Source organism: Danio aesculapii, chromosome 23 (genome assembly GCF_903798145.1).
Source record: "Danio aesculapii chromosome 23, fDanAes4.1, whole genome shotgun sequence".
Lineage (NCBI taxonomy): Eukaryota > Metazoa > Chordata > Actinopteri > Cypriniformes > Danionidae > Danio > Danio aesculapii.
In genome coordinates, this window is record NC_079457.1 from 21,429,014 (window position 1) to 21,448,069 (window position 19,056).

Consider the following 19,056-nt stretch of genomic DNA (forward strand, 5'->3'; position numbering starts at 1 on the left):
TTATATGCAATGTTGAGGATTATAATTGATCATTTTGCAAGTGTTTTTTTTTTTTAAACCTGTGACTTCTTAGCTTTTAAAACCCTTTTCAGGCATGAAAAAAAAAACGTACCGTTTGTAACTTAAAAAAATTTATAACGATTAATACAATTGAATTGTTTATAAAACAAAGACTATGCGGTATTATTTTACATTTGATTATTTAATTACTGCATACCTGAATACATTTAAACTCTTCGGAAAACAATAAAACATTGTTTATTTAACTAGCATATTTTTCTAATTGAATTTATCTATTCTTGTAGATTTGTTTATTATATTTTATACACGCCCTGCAGAATCTTTCCTAATCAATCTAAAGTGATGGATGTCCAGACTCGATCACACTGTTTCAGACTTGATCAGAATCGGACGTTACCTCCTGATCAGGACTTGAATATATATTAATATATATATGTGGTCATATATGTATATTCTCTTTATTTTGTAACACCTCTATAGTTATGCGGTGGCACAGAGTTAGACATCTTTCTTGATTTCACACAGAAATAGCAATGCATACGGCATGACATCACTTTGTTGCAGAGACGCTATTGGTTCAATGCCAGTGTTGTGCCAAGAAACGCACCCCTGCCATGAAATGCACCACCTCTGAAATGTGCAAATATTAACTTAAATTGATTAAAATAATAATAATAGAGTTATGACAACTAATGACAGTGACTGAGGTGAGTTCCATAGAACCCTTACCTTATAGAAGATATACATTTAAATAAATAAATTGATTTAGTTCAAGTGCAATATTGATTAGATTAATTTAAGTGAATTATTTAATGTGTGGTTTAGTTAAAAACTACAACAATTTTATGTTTTTCTTTTGTTTAAAACCCACCAAAATGCCTAATTTTACAAACAGGCCCATTACATCAGTCTATCAGTCATTAGTCCTTATTTTTATTTTTCATTTATTTGTAAACCTGCATTTCACTTCTTGTTCTTGCTTGATTCATCAAAGTAATAATCATATTAGTCGACGTTTTAATCAATTATTTTTAAATTTGGCTGTTTTTTTTATTTAGATTGAGAATGTTAATGAAAGTCTATGAAGGGGTTGCATTTTACCACTGGGGGTGCATTTCTCGGCACAACACCTGTTTCTTCACTCTTCGTTATTCTTTTTTTGCGTATTATAGAAGTATCTGATTGGGTTTTGGTATTGGTAGAAATAGTCATGAACTATAATCGTTTTCAAGGTATACCGAGGATTGGAAAAGTCAAAGTTTTTAAATCGTAAAAAATTTCTGCTATACCGTCCCTGAGGTATGCGTATTGTTTTTTATTTAAGTTTTTAGGACAACAGAATCTCCAGCTGAAAAGATATCCAAAGACGCCATTTTTTGTAAATTGTAAAAAAAATCTGTTTTTGAAACAAATGAAGACTGCAGAAGTCAATGATTTATTTGAATTACTTAGCCTGACATGTTTAGCTACTGCTCCAAAATATTTTAAATGTTTCTCAAAATAAAATATGTTGTGTTCAAATAGGAAAGAAGTTTTAGTTTTTAACCCAGACATTTAAAAATAGTTTATTTTAGAGCAGTAATCGCAATACCGTGATTTTGTGATATTTTTACCCAAGGTTATCATACCGTACCGTCATAATCTTATACTGGCCCAATCAAATGACTCGGACTCGAGGGCAAAAAAACCTGATTGGATATATATATATATATATATATATATATATATATATATATATATATATATATATATATATATATATATATATATATATATATATATATATAAACATATATTGCAATGTGTCATTTTCTTTTCAAGTTTCTCTCAAGTGCAATTTCAAGTGATTTTATGTACATGCATGTATTTAATGTATTATGTAAAAATGTGATATTTATTCTGACCTTACTAAACATAACTTGCAAATAAAATGTCAAAAATATGTTAAACGATAAATAATGTAAAAAAAATTAAACAAATGATGTATTCTGATTTTACTAATATTCAGTAGTCAACATTTGATGTGCATCAAAAAAGTTGGACAACACCCATTCTCCTCTTTGCACGATTATGAAAAACTTTTTTTTGATCCACTTCAAATGTTGACTACCGTATATAAGTAATAATGAGTTCATGCAGAATAATATTCAATGTTCAGAACTGAGAAAGTGGTAAAATAGTGTTTTGAAGGACAGAACCACAGTAAGTTTTAAAATTAGAATTACTTTGTATGAAGTGGGGGCTGCACTATGATGGTCTTTAGGATAAAGGATAAAAAGGGTCTGTAAGCAAATGATTCTTGTTCTAAATATGAAACAAAATATGGTATTTAATATTTTGCTGCACTGAATGACATGATGGTTGGTATGTTCTGCAAATTGTGGTAAAAATAGTGGCACATTTTTTTTTTTGCTTAAAAAAGGTTTGTAGAATTATGTTTAGAATTGGAACAAATATTTAAAGACATTTTAAGAACAAAATACTGTATCTACTCAATGTCTTTGTGGGTGTAGATTTCATTTCTAAGCTGAACTAGAGTTGGTCAAGTCTTATTTAGTTTCCACTGTTCGTCATCTGAAAAAAAGGCTTGAAGTCACTAATACCCCTGACATGAGGTAAAGTGGTGACTCATCTGAGCAAATTTGGGGAAGCATGGACAATTTAAACTGAATTACAGAGTGTTGACTTATGATGACTTATGGGCAGTAAGTCCTTTGTTGTCAGACAGCAAGCTAAAAACTGGCCTGTGTTTATATTTTGGGAAAAACTCTCTGTCTTAAAATGCACTGTTTTTGTGGCTGGCTTTGAAAGTCTAATCCTAGGAAATTTGACAGCAGGATTAACCTAAGTCTTCTTAAATGCTTGCATTTGTGGTGTTTTTTCCCCCCTTACGCATTCACCAGATTTATCGTGAGATTGATTGGACTCTTTCAGCATCTTCTTTTTTTATTTTCAACGCTTTTTATTTGCTTTCACCTCAATTGACATTTCTGAGAAAGCAGAGTATTCGGTTAATTACAGCTTGAAATCAATACTCTTTACTAACCTATTGAGGCATAAACATGCATGAACCCATATTAATGTCAACAGCTAATTCAGCAACAGCTATTAATGAAAGTTATTAGCGGTAATCAGATCCTGGTAATCTCAGAGAGGGCTGTTGTGCTTTTTCCCCCCATTTACATGCTCCGCTCATCCTGCATCTGCTCTGTTTTTGTTGTACCAACAGACTCAGGTGGCTGAGAGATGCAAAGATCTTGGCAATATAGGAGGATTTTCTGTTGACCCTGTGTTTAAGTGGGTGTCCCGAAACTCAACCAACCCTGTGCTCAAAAAGATGCTGGTAATATTATCTCTGAACAATAGAGTAAATGCAGTGCCTTGCTAAAAAGAGCCGTGCCGCCACACAAAGGGGAAGCCACACAGGTAAGTCAGCCTCGCTAAATTACTTGGCAACATTCGTTGTGTAAATACGCTGCCTGTTAAAAGTTTAAACACAATTGACTGAATTTGCCTTTTGCGATCTGTAAATTAGCTTCTTTTGACATTTAAATGTTTGAAATTTAAGGGATGGTTCACCTCAAATTGAAAATTCTGTCATCGTTTACTCACTCTTTGCTTGCTACAAAACCTGTTTGACTTTCTTTCTTCTGTTGAACACAAAAGAAGACATTTTGAAGAAAGCTGGGAACTAGTAACCATTGATTTCTGTAGTATTCTGTGTTTTTTGGTGGAAGTTAGTGGTTACAGGTGTTCAGCTTCTAAATGTCTAATTTTGCATTCAACAGATTAAATGAAACTCATAAAGGTTTGGAACCGCTGAGTAAATAGTGAGTAATTTGGCATTTATGGGTGAAATATTGTTTTAATTTTGTAGACAAATTTGAATGATTATGTAGGATTTTACAAGCATGGAAATTCCCATGGAATAGCTTTTGCTAAAACTGTTGTTACAAACCAATTAGAAATGTGTTACAAGCAGGTAATTATCTGGTTCTCAATCATTTACAGAAAATGATGTTAATATGTTATATGAAACTTAATTGTATCCCCATATATATACTTAGCACTCAAATTGTTTCACATTTACTGTATCTTGTTATCTTGGAGAGGTAGAGGATTTTTCAGAGAATCATTATTACTGCACTCCTCCAAGTTGCTGTTACTACAGAAGTCCATGACCAAGACTATGCCTGACAAGCTCCAAAAAGGAGAAAAACATATAAAATGCTCCATTTGCAATATATTGCATGTATTCTAAAGTCAAAAGAACAGAATAAAACATAATGTTAATAGAAATTAATAATTATATCCTAGCAATCCATAGGTACATGTCTCTCATATCGAATCTGTAAGTAGTGTTCCATAACATTGCTGGTGCCACAACACAAGCCCTGCCCCTTCAGCAAACTAAACTGAAACAAATCGTATCGTAGCTTCAAAAACATGAAATTAACAGAACCTTGGCATTGGTGTATCCTTACACCCCTAATATATATATATATATGTGTGTGTGTGTGTGTGTGTGTAAATTAGTAAATATGTATATATGTGTAAATTAGTAATACATATAGACACTACCAGTCAAAAATTTATGGTCAGTAGGATGTTTTAAAATAAGCTTATTCTGCTCACCAAGGCTGCGTTTATTTTAAGAAAAATACAGTACTAATTGTAAAATTGTGAAACGTTATTGCACTATAAAATAAATCAGCTTCATTACTCCAGTCTTCAGAGTCACATGATCCTTCAGAAATCACACTAATATTAACTATCATTATTAATGGTAATAGTAATAAAAGCAATAAGGACTGGGCTAATAATTTCATTTAAAACTACATACAATAAGTAATAAGTAAATATTTAATAAATAAGTATTTAACAATAAATAAGTATTTTTTTTAACTTTCAATAAATCCTGCCTTGATGAACAGAATAATTTTCTTTAAAAAAAAAAAAATACCCCAAACTTCAGCCTGGTAGTGTATATATACAAGCCAAGCCAATTAGAAATGTGTTAATCTAATGATTGTTTAAAGTAAAATCTGCCCAGTTTCTTTCCTTCTATTGGAAGTCTATTCACCCAAATCTCTGATGCTTGAGAAACTTCATAGATGGATTAAAAAATGAATCGAAAAGAAATAAAAAAGAAATCTCTATGAATTAAGTGGTTTCTGAAGACTTCTGAGGAGTGTTGATCATTTATACATGGTGAACAGATTGCATTTTGGTTTTATTTACATTTTAGCATTAATTACTGAAGATTAAGCATGCTTGCTTGGCTTGTGAGATCCAATGAGATTCATTCTTGAGTCTAAGCTTTTGCAAGAACCAATGAAGTTCATTATTGCACGTCACACAGCTTATTTTAGCCTCTGCAAGAACCAATATGGCTTGTTCTTGAATGTCAAGTAGTTTCGAAGCATCTGTGTAAGTTTGCTGACCAATGTTTTATGCGAGCAAAACTTAAACTAAATTAACTAAATTAAATCTGTTCATCATCTATATTTGATGCGTTTTTTTCCAGAGGACTTGGATTGGTTTTTGATCCACTTCAAATGTTGACTACTGTATAGCATTTGGTTCATATGGATTGATCTCTCCATTAACATTGAGAAGCTTCAGAATTTTATGTGGTCAGACTTTCTATGGAGTGCAAGAAATCTCCCAGATAAAAGTTTTATAAGTTTGGAATGGCATGAAGGTGAGTAAATTTGCATGTTGTGATGAGCTAACCCTTCAAGCAATTATGCTCTTCTGATAGACATGCTTATCTCTTTATCTTGTCAGAATGTCTTGGGTCAATGGCTTTAAAGCTGCAAGAGTGGACAACCACAAGACAGCATGGGGTGAACGCAATGGAAGAAAATCAAGGCATAAAAGGGGCTCGTCCTTGTGTAACCCACGCTACATGAGCTGTCTACGGGACCCGGAGTCTATGGAGGCCCCATCACAACACTACTCCCGTGCAGCAGGGGGCGCCACCAGCAGCAACTTCAGCACACGCTGCGTTTGGCAGGAAGACCATTATGGCAGGAAGGGCGATGTGGGTCTGAGAGCCGTGGACTTGGCCTTTGAAGATGCTGAGACGAGGCAAACAAAAAACGGTGACGACCCTGATGTCGCCGGAGAGGAGAGGAAGGGTCCTGACAGGTGTTTTTTGACTTGCTTCTTCCGTCTAGCACACATTTTTCAGTCCAAAAAGTTCAAGTCAGCCAAACTGGAGCGACTGTATCAGCGGTACTTCTTCAGACTCAATCAGAGCTCTCTCACAATGCTGATGGGGGTTTTGGTTGTGGTTTGTGGGGTCATGCTGGCGTTTCACTGTGTCCAGGGTCCCCCAGACGTGGCATACGCTTCAGTGCTTTCTGTAGCCATGGGTCTGTTCTTGACTTTGATGGTGGTGTGTAACAGAAATGGCTTTCATCAGGACTACATGTGGATTGTGAGCTACTTGGTGATGGGGGTGCTGGTGGTGGTGCAGGTGTTTGGCCTGTTGATGGTGGATCCGCCCAGCATGCCTGAAGGGATCTGGTGGACCGTTTTCTTCATCTACATCATCTACACGCTGCTGCCCGTGCGAATGAGGGCCGCAGTGATCACCGGAGCTGTTCTGTCCACCATTCACATCGTTATGGCATGGAGATTTAACCTTGAGGATAGCTTCCTTTACAAACAGGTAATTATCTGGTTCTCAATCCTTTACAGAAATGTTAATTTGTTATATGATATGTTAATAGTATACCCTTTTATACACACACACACACACACACACACACACACACACACACACACACACACACACACACACACATTTATTTATTTATTTATATATATATATATATATATATATATATATATAATGTATATATGTATGTATATATGTGTATATATATATATATATATATATATATATATATATATATATATATATATATATATATATATATATATATATATATATACACTTAGCCCTCAAGTTGTTCTACATTTACTGTATCTTGGTTTTCTTTGAGAAGTAGAGGATTTTTCAGAGAATCATTATTACTGCACTCCTCCAAGTTGTCCACAGAGACCATGCCTGACAAGCTACAGAAAGAACAAAAAACATATAACGTGCTCCATATGCAATATATTTCATGTATTCTAAAGTCCAAAGAACAGAATAAAACATAATGTTAATGTAAATTAATCATTATTTCCTAATAATCCATATCTTCTTACTTTTTTGTAAAAAAAAAAACAACAGAAAGAAGTGATAAAATCTCTGCAGTACAAACCGCAATACTCTCATATCGAACATGTAAATCTAGTGTTCTATAACATTGCTGGTGCCACAGCACAAGCCCTGCCCCTTCAGCAAACTGAACCAAACCAGATCAAACCATGGCTTCAATACCATGAACATAAACATAATGAACATAATAGTTTTTAATAACTCATTTCTAATAACTGATTTGTTTTATCTTTCCAATGATAACAGAAAAGAATATTTGACTAGATATTTTTCAAGACACTTCTATACAGTTTAAAGTGACATTTAAAGGCTTAACTAGGTTAATTAGGTTAACTAGGCAGGTTAGGGTAATTAGGCAAGTTATTGTATAATGATGGTTTGTTCTGTAGACTATCGAAAAAAAAATAGCTTAAAGGGGCTAATAACTTTGACCTTAAAATGTTTTTTAAAAAATTAAAAACTGCTTTTATTCTAGCTAATATAAAATGAATAAGACTTTCTCCAGAAGAAACAATATTATTAGACATACTGTGAAAATCTCCTTGCTCTGTTAAACATAATTTGGGAAATATAAATATATATATATATATATATATATATAAAAAAAAAAGGGGGGGGGGCTAATAATTCAACTTCAATAGTATGAATATATACACACACACACACACACAAACACACACAGTCAGGTCCATAAATACTGGGACAACACAATTCAAACATTTTTGGCTCTATACACCAATACAATGGATTTGAAATAAAATTAATTTAACTTCAGACTGTCAGCTTTGACTTGAGGGTATTTACCTCCAAATCAGGTGAATGGTATAGGAAATACAAGAGTTTGCATATGTGCCTCCCACTTGTTAAGGGGCCAAAAGTAATGAGACAGAATAATAATCATAAATCAAACTTTCTAATTTTAATACTTGGTTGCAAATCCTTTGCAGTCAATTACAGCCTGAAGTCTGGAATGCATAGACCTCACCAGACACTGTTTCATCCCTGGTGATGCTCTGCCAGGCCTCTACTCCAACTGTCTTTAGTTTCTGATTGTTCTAGCGGCATTTTTCCTTCAGTTTTGTCTTCAGCAAGTGAAATGCATGCTTAATCGGATTTAGCTTAGGGGATTGACTTGGCCGACTTTGGATTGACTACTACTGTTTATTGCAATTTTTAAAAAGTAAGACAAAATTGTGGTTCATTTCAAAACGTTGGTTCAGTTGTGCTTTGTCACCAAAGATGATGCTTAATTTTTACAAAGTTGTTCTCAACTGAGGGAGTTAATCACACTGACTTTATGATGGTTTAATGGTGCTTTTGATGTTTGTCCTCATTGAGCTTGTCAGCTTTGATCTGCAGAGTAATTCATCAAAATATTCTCAGAATTGTTCCACAGTACAATATTAAAAGGCGTTAGAAATGACATGAGGGTTAGCTTATAATGACTGAATATTCATTTTGGCTGATTTATTCCTCTAATAAACAGGAAAATTCCCAGCATGAAAGCGATTTGTTTTTGTACGCATGTATTGGCACCAGAACATTTAGAAGAAAAGAATTGCACGTTATTTGTACCACATGTCGCAACTCAACACAGCGCTAGAGAATAAACTCCAAGCATCTGATCAACCGAAGGCACTATCTCTCACATCTCCCCGTTCTTAGAAGTCCCAGAGTTTAGTGGATAATTGGTTTTTGTTTGAAAGCTTTGATTGTTTCAGTACTTTTAAAGGAATGCCTGGCACGACAGTTTCAGACTTCTCTTTTTCTCGTCTCTTTTCAGACTTGGCTTTGTCCTTCACTGCTCGTAGTATGATGCAGTAGCACGCAATGTTTCCATGCAGCGGCTAAAATGCAATATTAGCCCATGTTCGATGTGATCTAGTAGTGCTGCTGACATTATTAATGCTGGTTCAGTGAACTTGGGTTTTTGTGTGTTAGCTTCTTAGACAGCTGGGTTGTGGGCTCTCTACTTGGCACTCAGCACGCTAGAAATGGATTGGGATAATGGCTGCTGATTGACTCGGGCTGTGCCCCCCGGAGCATGTACTTGTGGATTCTCGTCATAGACATTTGGGATAGGTTCCAGCCCTGTGGGCAATCAATGCAGGACAAAAGTCCGGCGCTTGTGTGGCTGCTTAGTGCCTTATGTAAATGCTCTGTCACAGCGAGCAGAGAAGGTGTATTTTGTCCGTGTTTGCTCTGTGGACACTTGTTTCAAAGTGCATTGGGTTGAGGATGGAAGGACTTGTTGTGTATTCTAGTAATCTGCACATCTAGAGTGAGCGGTTTGTTTGCAAAAACTAATATATCATGATGTTTGCTATATCAATGGCCTACAAATGTTTGAGAGCAGTAATTTTGTTTAGTTGATGCACTATAAGCTGCCATATCATCCGATAAATTAATGTTATTACGGCTAAATTGTTTTTAATGTTCTAAAGCTGGTAAATAAATGGATTTTCCACTACTTGAAAGGGTTGTCACGATACTGGAATTTGGTACCAATTGATACTGAAATTATAAAAACGTCCATTTCCCGCTAACATTCAAGCACTGTTCACTGTGTTCTTAAACATCGCTGATTTGCCATTGTGTTTATGAATGTTACAGGAAATGGACATTTTTAAAAATAAATTTCAGTATCGATTAGTACCGAATTCCAGTATCATGACAACCCTACAAACTTACGATGTGTTCTGTTGGCCATGAGGGTTTTGATAGATTTGCACTTTAGAAAAGGTTTTGCTTGAGTAAAGATAAGGATTCTGGGAATTTTTTACTGTGTAAAAGAGGACTTAAGAATTGCCATTTGCAATAGAATTTTTTCAAAAAGAAAGATGTAGATGCTTTCTTGCAGTTGCCTTGATTTCTGCAGTTAATGTTTTAAAATGAAATCAGTTGTCCATTATATTTGTATAATCAAGCTTTGAAAAATTTGTACCAAAATGTATTCATTCGTTCACTTTTTTTTAATGTCTTATCAATTTCTTTAATCCTGCCCTCTTTCGCAGCACCGTATGACAGAATTTTGCATGCTCAAACTAGTGTGACTGCGGGAAAATAGTGAATCCCTAATTAATTCTTAATTAATCAATCAAGATTCAGATTTTTTTTTTTCAAATGAACAAAGTTCATTTCAGCTATTTTGTTCATCAAAGAAACCTACACATCATTATGTGATTGGCATAATAATATGATTTTCCGAAGAATCTAATGTTGCCCTCCCATAAATAAAAGACATTTTAAAATATATTGAAATGATTAAAATCAGGATTTAAAAACTGTAAATTGTAACATTGAGGTTTTTACTGTTCTGTTGATCAAATAAATGAAGCATTGGTGAGCACCATAAAAAGAAATGTTTATTAATATTTCTAAAAAGTGCATTTAATATAATTATTAGTTTTTGATTTTTAAGATTACCTTTACAAATCTAGATGTAAGATATCCAACCATTTAAAACTAGCCATCAATTAAAACAAGCATAAAAAATGTGAAACACAAGGTCAGTATAATAATGGGAAGTTGTCTATTTTAAGTTTTTTTTAAAGGGCACCTATGACGAAAGTCATCTTTTGTAAGCTGTTTGGACAGAATTGTATAGTGTGTCCACAGTCATATCGGGGTGATGTAAACACAATATGTCTTTTTTTAATTTCCTGATGTTAAAATAGGATTTTGAGGCCCACCGCAACGTGATGTACTGTAGGTGCACAGTTTACTCACCCACCGAATTGATTGAAAGGCAAATATTAACATGTCTCTGTTGTAATGTGTATAATCATATAAAGAAGACAGGCTTGCGCAAAGCAACTGGGATTAAAAGATCTGTTCAGCTTTCTGTGATCACCAATCATCATCAAATGTGATCAAGAATGAGTTTAACAAGTTTAAAATGTTTTTAAAACGGTGCATGTTTGTAATGAATTACAGCGATTTTACCGGCTTTACTCTCACCACACAGAAGACGCTTCACAGAAGACGCTTCAATCCTGGTTTGTGGACATTAAATCAGGTTTATTTTGTACATTAACATAACGGATATCCATACAGCAGTGGATAGTAATGTGTATCCTGTCACATTTGCCGTTCAAAAACAGTGCAAAGTTAAAAGTGTGTGCTGCGTGTGTGTGTGTGAATGCGTGAACTTTATAACGACATTGACTCATCGAAAGGCTTGAATTAACTCCACAATAAATACAGTTCTTGCTGTAGTATTTCCCACAAATGTTACGTGAGATCTGCTTTCTTCATGTCTGTCACTGTGCTGTTTATCTGATGCAGCCGAGACAGAGATTGAAGCACACTCTGAAACGGTGGGCGGGAAGAACTAGCATTAAAGGCACAGGCAACAAAAACAGCTATGTAGTGTTAAGAGCAGAAAATTCCAATAATCTAAAAGGTATAATAAATAATCTGATGGGTGTTTTGAGCTGAAACTTTACAGACACATTCTGGAGACACAATCTTAAATCTTGAAAAAAGGGTAAAATATTTAATATTTTAAATATTAATATTTAGAATATAAATATTAATATTCTTTGTATAGTTTCTATTTCCATACAGCAGCAAGGGCGGTTGAAGTTTTACTGTAAATGTCTAGGAATATGTTATTATTACATAGAATTTGTTTAACAAGAGTTTCGTCATGATAAAAACCTAATACATAACCTTTTATGCAAATTTTCACTCTAAATTCTCCCTCAAAGCACTATATCACTATTAAATTCAACATAAACCATTGGCTTGCTAGTTGCTCAAAGACCAGTTAGTATATATGCAAGGCCAAGGAGTCAGCAAATGGGACACCAGCTTTTCGTCATGTAGCAAAACGGGCTAATCTCAGAAATGCAGAAAACTCATCTACTGTTCACTCCCTTTATCTCTCTGGCTTCACCATTGCCTGTGTCCCCGGCCATCCCCCTCACACCCCTACGCTGCTCCTCGCTGTGTTGTTTGCGTGTCCCTCTGAGATGACCAGCAGCGCAGGGCAGATAGAGCAGGTCAGTGGGCGATCGCCAGCGGGACAATGGCTGTCTTTGTGAAGATACACACTGATGGGGTGGAATGTGGTGACAGGAATGGCTGCGGATCGACAGTATGAAATAGCGCCAGACTGACGTGCTGGGCTGAAAAAAAAAAGACAAGCCAGCGAGGGCCTTTCTTTGGCTTGCTGTGTCTCTCAGTTGTAGTCACCAATTCCCTTTTGACAACAGGGCTCATGAGAGGGCCCTCAGTTGTGGAAGGCTTTATGTTCATGACGCGCCGCTGTGTGGGTGAACAGCTTCACACTGCTGCTCACTTACAGTTCTGTGCTGGTGGCTGACAGGGAAGGTATTTAATTGATTTCACTGTGCATCTGGGGAATTGACATGAAGTACTTGTAGAAAGTTGCCTTTTCACATAGTGTGGCCGTCTAAAACATTTAAAGTGTATTTTGTAAATCTTTTATTGGGGTTTTTATAGTGTTTTTAGTGTTTCTCAGTACTGAGTTGCGGCTGGAAGGGCATCCGCTGTGTATGCCAGAGTAGTTGGTGGTTCATTCCACTGTGGTGACCCCTGATAAATCAGGGACTAAGCCAAAGGAAAATAAATAAATAAATGAATGGAGTTTTTATTAAAGGGGTGGTCCACTATGATATCATATTTTAAACTTTAGTTGATGTGTAATATAGATGTGTGAACATAAACAACATCTCTGAATGAAATATGCTCAAAGTTCAGTGCAAAGGGAGACAGAGTTAGCTTAGCAAAGCCAACAGCGAACGAAGTTAGTGGACTACAAAAAATACATCCGGGTTAGTTAGATCACAAACGCTTCTGCATTTGCACATTCATCTCGAGCACACACCCTGCGCAGTGAAGGGGCGTGGCCAGAGGCGCTGTAATGTTAAAGCAGAGAAAGCTAAAATGGCTGCTATTTCCACAGAGCTCCTTCCGTTTCTGTATTTGGGCTTCCAAAGGACATGACACAAAGACATAAGTGCTTACGGTTTAATTTTAATAATGTTCCAGAGAATTATAAAAAAATTCTCTTCCAGAATCTCTCCCAGTTCCGTGCTGGATTCGGCTAAAAACTCCTCAAAGAAGGAGCAGCTCCAACCATAATAGAAGAAGCTGTGTATTGTGAGCCACAACCTGTAAGTGTTGTTATTTGTTAAAATTGATCGTGTTTATAGGGGTGTAGCGCTTTTTCTGGTAATGTGGAGCCGATCTGCGAATCACAGCATGTTATGGTAACTGACCAATCAGAGCCTCTTCAGGGCGGGCTTTCGGAGGAACTAGGAAATATGACAGTCGTTTTCATGTTAGCTGAGTAGCTGTATATAATCAAAGTAAGATATGTGAACAAATAACGTAATTTTTTACAAATGTAGTATTAGCACACATTGCCTTGCATTTTATAAACACAACCAAGCCTTAAAATATATATTCTGGACCACCCCTTTAAATGATAGATTGAATCCAGTTTTTGCACTATATACTATTTGCCAGACCACTTGAGCTTTTGAAATAAACTAGGAAAGGCTAAATATGGTTGAGCTGTTTACAGAATATTTAGATTAATTACAGACTATTGCATAATTTTGGTCTTACTGCATGTTATAACAATCTAATTGTGAACATTTTATTACTTTTTCCCTACCCCTCTGAAACAAACATTCTCTTGCGATGACAACTCTTGTGCCACTTCCATTCAGGCTATTGGATAATGATAATCATTAGCTACATAGCTTTTAGGTTAGCAAACTCGCGCTTAGTATTGGCTCTGTTTTCTTTTTTTATAATACAATCAATTGTATTCTGAATCATTTAACAATGTTCCAAATCAAATCTGGAACTTTTTTCTCTGAAAGAAGTTTGTGTTGTGTGATGACACCACATGACAGACTATGAGATAATGTAAAATAGTTTGCTAAAAAGCTGTTTTAGCTAACGTTTTTGGCTTTGACTTTGGCATGGCCTGGTTTTCACTCTCCAATCAATCTTACTATGCATGATTTAACATTCCATTAAAACAGATATAATAAAAAATGTGTTCTTTACTTTTCCTCTGAAACAAGATATAGAGCTGTGCAATGGGATCTCATATGGATACTTTTTTTTTTGTTGTTTCATATGATGCTCATTTATTTTGTGCTATAATTATTTATGCAAATTTGAAAAAAAAAAAATTATGAGCACAATATTTCACCATTATGGGGAGGCAGACCGCTGACAACATTGTGAAAAAGTCTCAGTCAAGTGCAATGTCTACATTTTGCATTTTATTTAGCAACATACTTTATTGTTATGTTGAACCTGTAATCATTAATTTTTGAAGTGTACTCTATTTTATTAATATTTATTTTACGTTCCTACATTTTTAATCAAACATTTTCCCTGAAGAAATTCTAAATAAAGTGAGAAATATGAAACCAATATATATAACATGTGGTCAATATGAATAAACTCTTAATTTATTGAATTTACAGATATGAAACTTTATTTGGTACTATCACCCATACCTAAAACAAACTTTTGACATCACTTAAGCCACCAAAAGGCTTTTGGATCATGTTTATCATTAGCATTTCAGTAGACCTGCATTCTTGCATTCAGTTTTGGTTCTGATGTTTTCACAATCCAATTATCTTCCAACAAATAAAAAATTAAATAGGTTAAAAATACAATAAAAATGTGATAAAAACATGGATGTTTGGTTAGCTGACTGCTTATTGACAGGCTGTCAATATTCGGCTATGTGATCCAGGTTTTTTTGGTCGAAAAAAATGTCCAGACTATTCTAGCACCTGTTCTGTGGCTTTTGTTGCAGCATTGTCTTGTGGGGTTAAACTAGGCTCATGAAGCAACCCGCCAATTAGCGACATACAGCTTTTTCAATACCAATCTGAATGTGTTATTTTTAGCCTGAGACCTGGTTACACGCTTGTATATAGTGAGTAAATTAACCAATGCGTTGCTGAATGCACTAAAATATGTGTTCTCTCCTGAAAATAAATTCAAGCAGAATTCCAGAGAAATTCATCATGGTCATGACTGTAAACATTGACGTTGTGGGATAATTCTGTAGGTGAAAATAATGCAGAATTCAATTTAGCACCTGTTATTGAGTTTAAAAAAGAGAGTGACATTTTAGCCAGATGCCTGCAGTGTGTACGGTAGCGAGCTCAAGGGGAAAAACTTATAATACTATGAGTTGTTTTGTATTACATTAGAGATTCACAAATGCTCATTCCACTGCAGCCGAGAAACAGATTACTGCACTTTACTCCTGCATTTTAACTGTACATCAGTGTCTTATTAAAAGTGCTTTTGTTTAGGAAAATTGAAGATGTACTCTCAAGGACACTGATGGTGTCATGCTGGTCTAAAATAACAGAGTTATAGATAAATACAAAGTCAAGTTTTATGAGGGTTCATTCATTCATTTATTCATTCATTTTCTTTTCGGCTTAGTCAATTTATTAATCATCGGTCGCCACAGCGGAATGAACCACCAACTTATCCAGCATATGTTTTATGCAGCGGATGCCCTTCCAGCCGCAACCCAACACTGGGAAACACCCATACACTCTTGCATTCACACACATACACTACTCATACCTATCTATAGCGCAACTCTACACAAATGCCATCTGACCCAGCCAGGGCTCGAACCAGCGACCTTCTTGCTGTGAGGCGATTTGGGCTACCCACTGTGCCACAGTATGAGGATTGGGTGATATTTTAACATATTTTTTGTAGTTTCACTAGTTGGTGGTTCTCCAGAATTTATTATAATGATTTGGTTACACTTTAAATTAGGGAGCATATTGAACATTAAAGGCATAGTTCACCAAAAAAACGAAACCTTTCATCATTTTCTAACCCTTCATTTGTTCAATACAGATTTTCTTTCTTTTGTTGAACACAAAAGAAGATGTTTTGAAGAATGCTGAAAGCTGGTACCTAGTAACTCCCATGGTAATGTTTTTACCTTTGGAACTCAATGGGTACCATCGACCAGCAGACAAAGAGTTCAAAAGAAGAAAGAAACTCCATAAAGGTTTAAAACCACATGATGAAAAAAAAAATAGGGAGGTAATCAACAATTTTGGGTGAACTATCCTTTTAATTCCTTTCTTATTAGCATGCATATTTCTCGTTTATTTGTGCTTATGAACTAAGCACATATTAATGGCTACTTCTGGATGAATATATTTGTAAATCCCTTAACCATACACCACAAAAACTATTATAAACAGCTACTTACTATCAATAAACAATAATTAGATGTGTATTCACGGTAACCTATCAATAAGTCAGGAAAACCTTTTATGTCAAGAAGTTAATAATATTTCCAATTTAAAACAAGTTGAATCTCATATAAGTTAAATTATATCGTTACATAATGATATTATTAAATAACATAATTATAACGTCAGTTTAATGAATGTAAGTTGAACTGACTTTTAAGATGAAGGAAGCAACACCTTAAATATATTCTTAAAATGTTGAGAGAAATCTCTTAATTATTAACTAGGTGTTCCTAAAGTCGCATTAAGATTTGTGTAGTATTTAATATTTATCAAAACCTGCTTCAAGAAAAGAATGAACAGTTATCAAATATGTGGCTTGCACTGGCTTGAAAAATAACCTTTTTGTCATATGTGAACTGAGAAACATGACGGCATAAATAATAGTTATGGCTTTTAATTTCTTATTTATTTTTCTGAGAAATATACTTTAGCTCTATTAAAATGATACAATTACATGTGTTTTTATTATACAGTCATAATAATTTATTATGCATGTATTTATTTAATTTGGCACAGTTGGTTAGGGAAAAAAGCACACTTATTTCACTCTCACTCATTTCAGTCCAAACTTGTATAACAAAAATGTTGTGGTTTGTTGTTGTTGTTGTTTGGAGGTCAGTGAACCCAATATCAATCTAAGTACCATTTACCCAATTGTATGGACTTGTTGCATCTAAAAACATCACACAGAAAAAAAGGTCATAGCTTAAAGACATGCATGTTCGGAAATGATGACAGATTTGACATTTTTCAGTGAAATATCCCTTAAAGGAATGGAAATAATTAAGCATATCTGAGTCAGAACAAAAATTAACTAAGTGGAATGGATTTTTATCTCCAGATTATCTCTTCGAAAACAAATTAGATTTCAGAAATGGTGAACAACGTAGCCACAAAATGCAGCGCTAACACCCGCAAGTCTGAAAATTGTAGTGCCAACAGCTGTTTTGCCTGCTGAGCGATCAATCAAAACTCCTGGCTGACTTTGGGTCAAGCTCAAGATTAGCACTTGCTACACTCTGAACGGTTCAACAACCGTGTCCGACTGATCAGCGCAGGAGGTGTCATAAATTAGGATCTAACAATGAGTGCAATGGTGTTGTGCTCGATATGAGTCTGGTGATAATAATAATATAATATAATAGCACTGCTAATTATAACATTTTGAATGCAGATCTCACCGAGGCTGTAATAGCAGACTCTCTATGCTTTCCTAATGACCGGGGCTTTTGCACTCGAAGCAAATACTGGGTTTTAGCACTTTGACTGCCAAATATCACGTATTAGGATTCCAATAATGGTGGTAAATGTTAATTATTGTGGCACAGAAGCTGTTTTGCGTTTTCCTGTTTGTTTATTGCTCTAGTGTTTTTGTTCCCTGATGTTAAGAAACTGGGTTATAAAAACAGGCAGAGAATAATATTGTTAGTCATAACATTTCACCAAAGATTACCCACGAAAACATTTAATTAAAACCCTTGTTACGCTCTACAGCGAAGGGCCACTGAGTTAAATGGTTGCTTGCTTTAGGCCAGAAACGTGCCTGCAATGCATACAAGAATAAAACAAAAACAAAAGTACTTCACAGCGGTGTACATTTGTTATGAAGCGGACAGGAGACAGAGGTAAGGAAACGTTAGGGTGTTTATTAAATGACAACAAGGAGCACATGAAGGATAGCCAGGAGGATCAGGAATGATGTTGGGGTCTTTTCCTCCGTGGCTGGGTAACAGGAATACACGAGGATGGACAGCACACACCAGATACAGCTGACAGAGGATGACACAGACTTGGAAGGACTGGAAGACAGGACGATTCGGGAGGACCAGGAAGACTAGGAGGAATACAAAGAGAACAGGTAAGTAAATCGTTTGTTTTAACTGAGGATGACTACGCTGAGTGGTCGCTCAGTTGTCCGCTTTCGTCGAGACGAGCCCGGACAATGAGCGACTGGAGTGCTGTGCTTTTATCTGGTGCTCGTGAATGTGATGCAGCTGTGTGCTCATTAGAAGTCAGGTGATGGTGATCTTCGTGAGTGGGGGTCGTGAGAGCCTGACCAATCCATGACAGTACCCCCCTCCCCAGGGCCCGCTCCTGAGGGCCGACACCTCCGACGCCGTGGTGGTCTCCCTCTGCCTCTAGGCGCTGGGAACTCAGGGTGGCTCTCATGAAACTCCACCATGAGACTAGGATCGAGAATATCAGCTCTGGGAACCCATGTCCTTTCTTCGGGGCCGTACCCTTCCCAGTCCACCAGGTACTCCAACTGGCCACCACGACGTCGGGAACGCAAGATCTCCTTCACTGCGTAGACGGCTCCTTCTTCTAGGAGCAGTGGAGGAGGGGGTTCCTCTTCGTGGTCAGGCTCTGTGGAGGGAAGAACAGGATCGTGATAGGGTTTCAGGAGTGATACGTGGAATGTAGGGTGAATACGGTAGTGAGAGGGTAATTGTAGTTTGTAGGTGACGGGGTTAACCTGTTCCACGATGGTGA

General features: G+C 35.8%; 1 protein-coding gene across 1 annotated transcript in view; it reads left to right on the forward strand.

Annotated features, from left to right (window-relative positions):
* The window catches only part of adcy6b (adenylate cyclase 6b), a 64,838-nt gene that overhangs the window by 3,116 nt on the left and 42,666 nt on the right, over positions 1–19,056 (forward strand). The window contains exons 2-4 of the mRNA XM_056449609.1: positions 3,251–3,447; positions 5,812–6,700; positions 15,172–15,200. Of these exons, the coding sequence (XP_056305584.1) occupies positions 5,813–6,700; positions 15,172–15,200 (917 nt within the window). The 5' untranslated portion in view covers positions 3,251–3,447; position 5,812. The remainder of the gene's footprint in view (positions 1–3,250; positions 3,448–5,811; positions 6,701–15,171; positions 15,201–19,056) is intronic.